General features: G+C 44.0%; 1 protein-coding gene across 1 annotated transcript; it reads left to right on the top strand.

Annotated features, from left to right (window-relative positions):
* The first annotated feature begins 3,749 nt into the window (after positions 1–3,749).
* LOC147893356 (pentatricopeptide repeat-containing protein At4g13650-like) lies at positions 3,750–6,348 on the top strand. The gene is made up of 2 exons (XM_087385716.1): positions 3,750–6,231; positions 6,341–6,348. Exons 1-2 carry the CDS (start codon positions 3,750–3,752, stop codon positions 6,346–6,348), a joined length of 2,490 nt encoding a protein of 829 aa, XP_087241842.1.
* The last annotated feature ends 5,195 nt before the right edge of the window (positions 6,349–11,543 follow it).

Raw genomic sequence — 11,543 nt, 5'->3', positions numbered from 1 at the left:
CAAGGATCTCAATGCATCCAAATGGCCTGTAAAGCATCCACTGCAACCCAATGCAAATCACGAATGAGTGCACATGGCTCAAACTGCAACCAAAGTGATCTGCATAAGGTATGTCCAAAAAATCACGACTTCATGGCAATGATCGCTGCTAAAAATAGAACCTGAGATGCCTGAAAACATGGGCATCACTGCATAATCGGACTTAGTAAGGCAATCTACAAACATCTCTCTTCTGCCGCAACTCTGAAATCTCAGGATGGAGTAAGAGCCAGTCAACACTTGCATTTACTTGCAAAAATGAACCTTAGGCAATCCACGTGGCAATCACTGAGAAGGTCTTGGAAACTTTGAGAAATTTCTTGCAAAGAGATGAACAGAGAATCACAGCTCCCTTGATTCTTCATGGAATGGCAAGCAACTTTGCAGACAGATGTTTCAGGTAGTCTTGGATCCGATGGGACAAACACCTTTGCAGATGGAGGCCCAGATGTTGAGATCCCACTCACACAGGATATGATGAAATGAAGACGTCTGAGTAGACAGGGCTTCACCACCACAACTTCAAAAGTTCACAAAATTGGAAGCAGCTTTACAAGTAGAAGTTTTGGATCGCTCTAGATCCACCGGGAGTGTCAAAACTGCAAATCGTGGGCTGGATATGGAGATCTAATAGATGAAATCCGCACAGGAACAAATTTTGTCACTTTTTGCACGAGCTATAACTTTTCACTAAAAACTCGGATGACAAAGATGTAAGAACAAAAAATGAAGTACTCAAAGTTCTCTATAACTTTTCTTTTGATCTCAGGTCGAGATTCAACTTCTAGAAGGATATCTTCATCACAAGGCTCTCAGGTCTAAAATAGGTTGTCTTTTGCAACTTCCTCTTGTGAGTTAGCGATGGCCTTATCCTCTAGCTCTGATACCAGTTGAAAGTTCTCTCAACAGAAGTGGAATGGAAGAGGGTGAGAGAGAGGGAGAGACAAAAGAGAGCCACACAAGTTTTTGGTGGGTGCAGAACAACCTAATCTTTATGTCATCCATGTATATATGTGTTTGGGTATTGTACATAACCAAGGTTAAGGCACAGTGGCCTTTAACCCCCACATATACTCCCACAAACAAAAGCATCGACCAGATTCACAAAGACCTCCAGGCTAGCATCTAGCACTCACCATAGCCACCATCAACATAAGCCAGGGCATGTTACTTGGAGCTCCAACAATGCTCCTACATTGGGCTCCCAAAAACACAATGCATGCAAGCATCGCCGATCTCACCAAGCAACCACCAATGGAATGGGCTATTCCAGTAAGGATATCATCAGACGAAATCCTCAGAAAATCTCTCAGCATATCCTAAAGATATCGGCCAGCCTACAAACAACATGTGGCAACCTTTTGACAACCTTATCCTCACCTTGGTCCACACCCTCAAGCTTGGTCGGTAACTTACCACATGGTAGTCCTATCTGCCACGTGGCCCTATCTTTCATGTCATTCAAAAGTCGATCATCGTACCACATCAGTAGGATTGGACCTCGTGCCACATCATCAATCTAGTCAATAGGCCATGTTAGGATGACACATGGCACTTCCATGTTAGCACTGCCATGCAAGTAGTCCACGTTAGTAGTAGCAACATCTGACCTCATTGGCCATATCATCATCGGCCAAAGTGCCACATCATCAGTAAGTGCCATGTCAGCACTTTTGCTACATCAGTAGAGTGGCTTCCTATTGCCACACGAATAGGACACATGGTAATGCCACATCATCAAGCCACATGGGCTTATCATGTCATCATGACATGTGGTAGTACCCAGTTGGCATGCCATGTCATCACAGTGCCACATAGGAATAGCTTTGTAAGCAGCATACCAATGCCATCTCACACTGCCACCTCACCACAGGCCACCTCATCATTTTGGCCACTCCATTGGACAAAGTATGTCTCAAACTTCAAATGAATATAACTTTTGATCCAGAGGAAATTTTATAGTGCTCCAAAAAGCAAAAATGATCCCAGATTGTGCTCTACGTGATGAGCACCTCAGATTTGCTTTTTGACTTATGCATAGGTCAACATCATCCAATCCTCATCATTGAAACCACTCTTGATCAATTGAGCATCGGCTTAGTCATGCGACATTGCATCATACTTGGATCCAGTATTCACCACCTCCGACTAACAGATCATTCCTTAGCATGAGGATATTTATGCATCAGTGCAGTGGACATCATCAGGTTCAGCCATAGCGCAACCTAGGGAACCTCAATGTTTCAGCATGCATTTATGGATGTTGTATATAGTTCATACTTGATGCAGAGTAGTGGTTGGATCCAGGACTTCAGATCAGTCTCGACATTCAGCATTCGGCATTGCATATGCCGCAGGGATATCTTATGCATTCTTTGTATTTCAGGATTCTAGTAATTTATACAGTCAACTTCACCTTGAGTCTTTGAGAGATGCTACATCCTATGCCGATGAATGCTTAGCTATGCACACATGAGACAACCTGGAGCTCATGACAGTTGAGCATACAGGTTTGGCAGGTTGTCGTATCGTGTCACTTTTTTGGGCCTCTTCATTAGCAAAACAGAGAATCATACCTACACCTTTGGCCCCATATTTTCAGCCCATGGATCACTCTGTCCACACCTACTTTGTAGTCTTCTACACTCATGCATCATATGACAAAGATTACTCTACTGCAGCATACCTCTGACATTGCTGTTAGTTCTTTTGGGTTGGTGACACTCTTGTATGTCACAACCTACCGGATCACATCTTCACGGCTACACGGACTAGCTTCACATCCGGATGCCTCTTCTACAGAGCAACAACACAATCCATGACGATAGTTGACATGTTCAACATGCAGCCATACACACTGTTCTTCATGCAGTCATCTTTCGATCGACCAGTCTTCCAGGAGGACTTTACTTTATGCATATTTTCTTCCTCTTCCCTTTGGCCTATTTTTTGGATTTAATCCCAAAGGCGAAGGATGTCCTACAACTTAAGAGGGGGAAATGCACATTATGTATAGGATCTCATAAGTTGTACTCATTGTACATACGTCCGCTACATAGTCATTGTGCTCACACATGCACATACTACTCTGATTCTTTCCAGTTTTCTTTTTCAATTTTGAATGCTATCATATGCACCAAACGAAATCAAAAAGATCTTGTACATGCACCCTCTACTTACCCAATGCAATTTAAGAGATGGTGTAAATTAACCATGTACATAAGGCATTAGGGCAAACCTCTAAGGGGTACTCATGTACATATTCATGTTCATGTTCAATACAACATAGTGTACAGGTATAGGTCCACTCCTTTCTCTCTCTCTCTCTCTCTCTCTCTCTCCCCCCCCCCCCCACTTAGTCAATCCCTTCACCCCTTTTGCGTTCATGCAATTACCTTTTTTACCTTTACAATATACTAGAATTCAAGAAGCATAGGATATTGATCTTTATAATAGTCTATAATCACAAAAGATCCAAATGTAAGTAGGCATTCAAAATATTCCCTTCCCTCAAGAGACATGTTAAGAAAAGAAATTTGAACAAGGGGGCACGGTTGCCGCGAGCGCTACCCTTTTTCCAAGTTTTGGTGAAGTGAATAATATGTCTATATATTCAATTTTAGTTGGCAATTTGTGTATTGTATTAAAAGTGTGAGTTTCCCTCCTCGGACAAATCCACTTGATGTTGTGCATGTGTGCCTCATTTGGCAATGGCAACATTAGATGGGTACTCTTATCATCAGCGTGGCCTTGCTTTGACTAAGACTGGGGTTACGAAAATACACCTTCGTAAGCGCAAGCTCCTCAAATTGTTCTCTTTCCCCTATTTGACGTGGATGGACGCTGGGTGGGCATCCAAGCGGACAAAGATCTCTGAAAAGGTGCTAGGCCAGGTAGGCACCGGCTATGCCTGTCATACACGTACGTTAGATGGGCACTATCAGAGTGGCCTTGCGAGGAATGAAGACAGCTGTCCTGAAAGCTTGAATGAGGAGATCCTCCGTCAGCTGGATTCAGAGACAGACGTTACTACCTATGCCTCGCTTTTGAGGCGTTGCACCAGAGCCAAGGCTATGCTTGAAGGCGAACGTGTGCATGAACACTTGACCAGGCATGGATATGCTGGCAACAGATTTCTGAGTAACCATCTCGTCCAAATGTACAGCAAGTTTGGGATGTTGGGACATGCACGTGCTGTGTTTGACAAGATAGTATATCGAAATTTGTATTCGTGGACAATTATGATCGCAGCATGTGTTCAGAATGGGTATGCCAGGGAGGCCCTACGACTATTTGGTCAAATGCAGGAAAAAGGCTTCGAGCCAGACAAAATCACCTTCATCTGCGTTTTGGATGCGTGCACCAAGATGGCAACCCGAGGAGAGGGTCAAGAATTGCATGCTACTGTTGCTGGCAACGGATGGGAGTCAGATGTCGTTCTTGGAACATCCCTCATCAATATGTATGGCAAGTGCAGGAGCCTGGATGATGCAAGGGCTGTGTTTGCAACTATGCCTCTGCGGGACGTGGTCTCCTGGAGTGCCATGCTGATAGTGTGTGCACTGAATGGGCAAAGCAAGGAGGCCCTACAAATGTTTGGTGAAATGAAGGCAGAAGGCTTTCAGCCAGAAAAGATTACCTTCATCTGTGTTTTGGATGTCTGTGCTAGTGTCTCAGCCCTAAAATATGGTCAAGGCCTGCACGCTACTATTGCTGGCAACGGATGGGAATCAGACATAGTTGTGGGTACAGCGCTTGTTAATATGTATGGCAAGTGTAGGAACCTTGATGATGCAACGGCTGTGTTTGCAGAGATGACAGTGCAGAATGTGGTCTCCTGGAGTGCTATGATTGCAGCGTGTACTCAAAATGGGCACAGCAAGGAGGGCCTACACTTGTTTAGTCAAATGCAGGCAGAGGGCTTTCAGCCAGACATGATCACTTTCATTTGCATTTTGGATGCGTGTGTCAATGTGGCAGCCCTAGAAGAGGGTCGAGAAATGCATGCTACTATCACTGGCAACGGATGGGACTCAGATGTTGTATTGGGGACTGCCCTGATCAATATGTATGGCATATGTAAGAGCCTGGATGATGCAAAGGCTTTGTTTGCAGAGCTGTTACCGTTGGATGTGGTCTGCTGGAATGCCATGATGGCAGCTTGTGCCCAGAATGGGCACGGCAAAGAGACCCTACAATTGTTCAGTCAAATGCAGGCAGAAGGCTTTAAGCCAGACAAGATGACCTTCACCTGCGTTTTGGATGTGTGTGCTAGCGTCACCGATCTTGAAGAAGGTCGAATGATGCATGCTAAGGTTACTGGCAATGGATGGGCGTCACATGTTACTGTGGGAAATACCCTGGTCAACATGTATGGCAAGTGCAAGAGCCTGGAAGATGGGAGAGCTGTGTTTGCAGAGATGCCAGTTAAGGATGTAATCAGCTGGAGTGCGGTGATGGCAGCATGTGCTGAGAATGGGCATGAAAAAGAGGTCCTAGAACTGTTTTATCAAATGCAAGCAGAAGGTTTTAAGCCAGACAAAATTACCTTCATCTGCGCATTAAATGCTTCTGCGAATGTGGTTGTCCTAGAAGAGGGTCGAGACATGCATGCCACTCTTGCTGGCAAGGGATGGGATAACAATGTTCATTTAGCGACATGCCTCGTCAATATGTACGGCAAGTGTGGGAGCCTGGATGACGCGAGGTCTGTGTTTGTAGAGATGCCACTGCCGGATGTGGCCTCCTGGAACTCCATGATGGCAGGGTATGCCCTGAATGGGTTTGGTAAAGAGGCCCTTCAACTGTTTGATCAAATGCAAGCAGGAGGGTTTGAGCCAGACAGGATCACTTTCATCTGTGTGTTTACTGCATGCAGTCATACAGGTTTGGTTGCTGATGGAAGGCGATACTTCGCATCTATGATTATAGACTATGGCATGACCCCCTCAGCGGAGCATTATGTGTGCATGACCGATCTTCTTGGACGAGGAGGACTTCTGGAAGAGGCAGAAGATCTGATCCTCAGCATCCCATTTGCATGTATTGCTCCCGCATGGTATAGCTTGCTGTCGTCATGCAAAATTCACAGTGATGTGGAGCGGGCTCTACGCGCTTCAAGTTCTGTTGTAAAGTCAGATCCAGCCAATGCTTCACCATATTTATTGCTAGCAAACATTCATGCCAATGCAGGTAGGTGAATGCCATATCGATGGAAAAAGCAGTTCTAATTGAGAGGTGTGAAGAAAGTGCCATGTCGCAGTGGTATTCAGGTGAATAATGTAGATGAATTTGTTGGCAGGTGAATAATGTAGATGAATTTGTTGGCACATCACATCCTCAACAAGGAAATATATGCCCAGGTGCAGTGCATGAGTAGGTCCACAAATGGTGGATGAGGAAGAGAGGGAAAGGAGGCATTGGTTCACCACCGCTGACTATTGCGCTTGTGGTTATTTCCAATCCTTCCAGCTTCACTCGTCTCATCATGAACCTTTAGACATGCTTTGAGTGTCATTCTGCTACTCTAAGCTCATTCATAAAGAAAACAATGGCAGGGGATGCTAATTGTTTCCCTCACATTGATCATGGAGGACTGTGCTCATGAATTTATGCACCATGAAATTTATAGTTTATCACAATATGAATTGGTGCTATGGGCAACTTCCTATGTTAGTAGCAAGGAAAGTTGGCAAGGAGTTCTATGACTTGCCATAGGCATATGTAAACCATTATCAAGCAATGAAGGTTGTGTAGATTGAAGTGGATCTTTGTGTAAGTAGCAGATGCACATGCATGTTGTCCAATTTGATACTGAGTGCCATTAAACTTCGCTTGTAGCACAAAATGGATCTACTTTCTTCTAAAATCTCTGAATTTGAATCTATAACTCCAATGAGCATGATACCAAAGCCGATGTTTTTCTAAATCGTTTGGTATAAAAATCCCTTGCGAAAAAACCAATTTGCATTGTATTGTAAAAATTCACATTAACTAAGAGAGGGCAATATTTGATGGAAGAGACCTAGCCTAACCTGAGCTAACGGAACCCAACTTGACGGAACGTAACCTAAGCTAATGTAACCTAATGGAGGGCTGATAGGGGCGAGGGGGAGGTCTATTGAGAGAGGAGAAGGGGAGCGAGAAGGAGGGGGGGGGGGGGGTTTGCTGAGAGAAAAAGGGGAGGTGAGGAGGGAGAGGGGTGAGGGAGAACACCAGGGAGAAAGGCGAGGGGAGGGAGAAGGTGATGGGAGGGAGGGGACGAAGGGGTGAGCGGAAGGTGAGGGGAGAAGGGATGGTGAGGCGGCAGGGGGAGTCGAGAAGGGATGGGGAGGCGGGAGGGGAAGTTAGGGGCAGGGGGGAGGGGAGGGCCGAAGGCTAAAGCAATCCTTCCTGAGTGGCAAACTGCGCATACCTGGAGCGCTTGAGCAAAAGGCTTGATAGGAATAGTAGAACATTTCAAAACGTTTTGTTCATAGAAACACATTTTGTGAAGTATGGTCCTGAAAAGTTTCATCTCAATCTAGCGTTGTTTTGAAGGAGGATACTGCTATTTTTTAAGTGCTTTATAGGTTGCCACTTTCTTGCTTAGCTTTGCCTCATTTCTTCTTGCATATGGAGTGTCTTTTGCCCTCAAAATTTGGGACCTTTAGTCTTCATTGCTTGCATTTGTTGGCTCTTGTGCCAAGGAAGTTTCTTATGTACAAGTTAGATGTCCGTCAAATTGTACAAGCTTTGGCCATGTCGTAGCTTGTGGAGCTTTGATTTTTTTTCGTGCAGTTGAATTGCTTCTAGCACATAATGGATGTACTTTCTTCTAAAATCTATAACTTTCAACGTAAAACTCCGATGAGCATGATATCAAAGGCAATGCTTTTTAATCTTTTGATATAAAAATAACATGCTAAATAACCAATTTGCATTGTATTTTGAAATTCACATTAAGCTAAGGGCAATATTTGATTAAAGAGACCTAACCTAAGATGAGCTAATGGAACCCAACTTGATGTAATGTAACCTAAGCTAATGTAACCTGATGGAGGGTTGATGGGGCGAGGTGGAGGTCTATTGAGAGAGGAGAAGGGGAGCGAGAGGGGGGGGGGTGTTGAGAGAGACAGGGGAAGTGGGGAAGGGCAGGGAGAGGGGCGAGGGGAGGGAGAAGGTGATGGAGAGGGAGGGGAGGAATGGGTGAGCGGAAGGGATGGAACGTGAGGGGAGAAGGGATGGGGGATGCAAGAGGGGAAGCGTGGGGGGAGTGGAGAGAACTGAGGGGTTAGGGGAGGGGCAACGGGGAGGTCCTTCCTTGGAGGAATCCGGGAGGGACTTGGCGACCGGCTGGCAAGCCAAAAGCCAATTCCCAATGGGATTCCGATCGGGAAAGGCCATCATGTAGCCCTTCTTGGTCGTCAAGGTCGTTTAGGAGGTTATCGTTATCGGGTGTCCTTCGCATTAGGGGTCGTTTGCACCGGTTTCTTTGCATGCAGATAGTCTTTGGGGGTTTTGGTTTTAGCTCCGGTTGTTTGACAGAGTGTTTGGCTTGGGAGCTAGAGGTTTGCAAGTTTCGTTGAGAGGGTTCCGAGATGGGTTGTCACAAGTCTGTGGAGTGGTTTACGAGGCGCTTGAGCTAGAGTTTTGCGAGGAGATCGAGTTTCTGTGAGAGGTTTGCGAGGGGTTTGGTTATGGAGATATTTGACGGACTTGAGAGGGTTCTAAGGGGATTGAGGTCTGTTGAGCTGGGTTGAGACGGTGGTTTGGAAGTTGTCATGGCTTCCGTGGAGGGTTGCGATGGTCCGAGCTTTTCGTTGGGTTGCGAAGCTGGTTCGGTTGATGGTGGTGAGTGTGCTCTTAGCTTTGATCCGGGTGGTTCTTCATTGGAGCTTGTGGAGTTGTGTATTGACAGAGGTTGTTGGTTGTGATGTCTCTAGTAGTCGTTAACGTCAGAAGCTTGTTCAAGTTTCTAGTTCATTGGGTTTGAGTCGTGAGGTTCCATTCTTGGAGCTGGATCCTGTGGAGCTAAGGTGTTTGTCTAGTTTCGTTAATGACAGCAATGCAAAGAAGGATCAGTGGGCCTAGAATAGATTTGATGCTTGGAGGAAGATGTGTGGGTTGGATTTGACTGTCAAGCTAGAGGATCTTGATCTTTGGGATTTGAATGATATGTTGGAGAGGTTATTTATGCAGGTTCTTAAAATGAATGGTGAGTTATTTCCTCCTAGCAGCTTGATGGCAATGTCCAAAGCCTTTGGGAGGATTATTGCTCATAAGCAGAAGATGCGGGTTGCATGGACCGGGGTTGTAGAAGTTCCTTTCGATATTTGTAAGAACTCGATTTTCAGTGGTGTGCATGAGTGGATTGTTTTGGCTATGAACAAGTTTATTCAAGAAGGTGCTTCGAAGCCTGTCGATGTGGTCGGATTTCGGAGTGAGGTTATGCTTTTGCAGGATATTGACTATAGCGTGTATCATCCGAGGGGGTTGCAGCATTGCTTCGTGTATTACTATCTTGCTCGCTTTTGTATTCGATGGGGAAAGGAGCTCTATGAGGTACTACGGGGTGATTTTCTACGAGGTGTGGATTCTGTTGGTGATTTCTTGAAGTAAGTGCTAGGTTTTTCTTGATTATTATTTGTTTGTAGAAGTCTTTATGGATGAGTTGTTTTATTACTTGTGTTTCATTTTATTGTGTTGTAGGTTTAATCAGAGGTGTTCAAAGAATTATCGAGTGGATTTGATGCATTTTAAGGAGGAAGACTTCTGTCCATGAAGCAGATGTGATTCTGATGTATTACATGCAACTCTTGCTTCATTGTGGATTTTTTATGTAAAGAGGCCAATTTATCCCAAGCATCCTTCCTTGCTTTGCAAGACCTAATGTGAGGAATTATAAGTCTTTTTACTAACAATGCAATTAAAGAATGAGCCTATGCAATTAAATAATGAGCCTATGCATCTCTTCCATCCCATGTGGTCGGGTTCCTGAATTGGAGACAAAAGGCAATACTTGAAGATAAGTTAGATGGCAACAACTACCCCATGTGGTCAAGCTACATCATGCATCATGTGTTAGTAGCCAAGAACTTGTGTATTATTGTATTTCTTGAGGTTAGAACTCCATCATAGGTACCAACCACTGCATCTTTCCCTATAGGTGGTGGCAATGCTATTGATTTTTCATCTTCCAACATTGATGCCAACAAAAATGCAAACAAGAAAAAGAAAAGCTGCAACTATAAAAAAGCTTGGACATGACATTTTTTGAACGCAAGAAGCGCATTGAATTAGAAAAGAAGAAGAAGTCTAGCTTTGTAGTTTGCTGATGCTTTGCATTTTTGAATGCAAGAAGTGCATTGAATTAGAAAAGAAGAAGAAGAAGAAGAATTCTAGCTTTGCAGTTGTTGATGCTTCATCTTCATGTGAGAAGAATGAATCAGCAAATATTCCTTATCATGATTGGTCTTTTGTTGTCACATGCCAATTCGATACTTTGGTTCATGATTCAAACATGGCTGTCACTAATGTATTTAGTACTTGGTACTTTGATGGTGATGCTTCCAAGCACATAACTTCATGCAAAAAGCCTTGAACCATGCACCTAAGGGGGTAGTGTGACTTGTGCCAATAATGCTTCTAATGCCATGATTGAGAGGAATTGGCCAAGTTGAGCTTACTTTAGCATCTGGTGAAATGTCTCTTAGGATGTTTTATATATTCCAAGAATTAAAAAGCATCTCATATCTATTTCAGCTACTACTATTACATCTATATATTGAGTTATTTTTAATGGTTACTCTTGTGCCATTTGTGAATTTGAAAATCGTCGCAACACCATTGTCATCACTAGAACATTCTCTAGATGCCTCAACACATTTGATGCCTGTGTGTGTGTGTGTGTGTGTGTGTGTGTGTGCACGCATGCATGCATGCGTGTGTACGTGTGTGTGTGTGTGTGTGTGTGTGTGTGTGTGTGTGTGTGTGTGTGAGAGAGAGAGAGAGAGAGAGAGAGAGAGAGAGAGAGAGAGAGAGAGAGAGAGAGAGAGAGAGAGAGAGAGAGAGAGAGAAGCACTTGTAGTAGAGGATTAAATTATTGCAAACACTCATTTGTGGCATAAGCATTTTGGACATTTGAACTATGAGAGTTTGGTTAGGTTAAAATCACAAAATATCGTTATTGATCTACCTAGGATGCATGCATGATCCAAACACGTGTGAGGGATGATTACTTGGAAAAATTCATTGGTTTTTCTTTCCTAAATATGGAAGTGTTGGTGCAACCTATAAATTGCATTTAGTCCATATTGATATGTGTGATAGCATCTGTTGGTGGATATACTTTGTCACTTTTTAAATGTATGGCTTCACCCTTCATACTTGGGTTTATCGAGATTAAAATCCAAATCAAATAGCTTTGCATGCTTCAAACAATTTCTTGCTATGGCTGAGAATCAAAGTGACATGAATTGGTGACATGAGCTGGTCACACTTCAGAATAGACCACACATGACAAC

This window comes from Dipteris shenzhenensis, chromosome 15 (genome assembly GCF_047967505.1).
Source record: "Dipteris shenzhenensis isolate YYH24624 ecotype China chromosome 15, Dip_SZ_1.0, whole genome shotgun sequence".
Classification (NCBI taxonomy): domain Eukaryota; kingdom Viridiplantae; phylum Streptophyta; class Polypodiopsida; order Gleicheniales; family Dipteridaceae; genus Dipteris; species Dipteris shenzhenensis.
This window is presented reverse-complemented; position numbering and strand designations above follow the sequence as displayed.

Bases quoted from the DNA above. Each gene is read 5' to 3' on its own strand.
- LOC147893356 (XM_087385716.1), top strand. From the start codon at position 3,750: ATGGCAACATTAGATGGGTACTCTTATCATCAGCGTGGCCTTGCTTTG.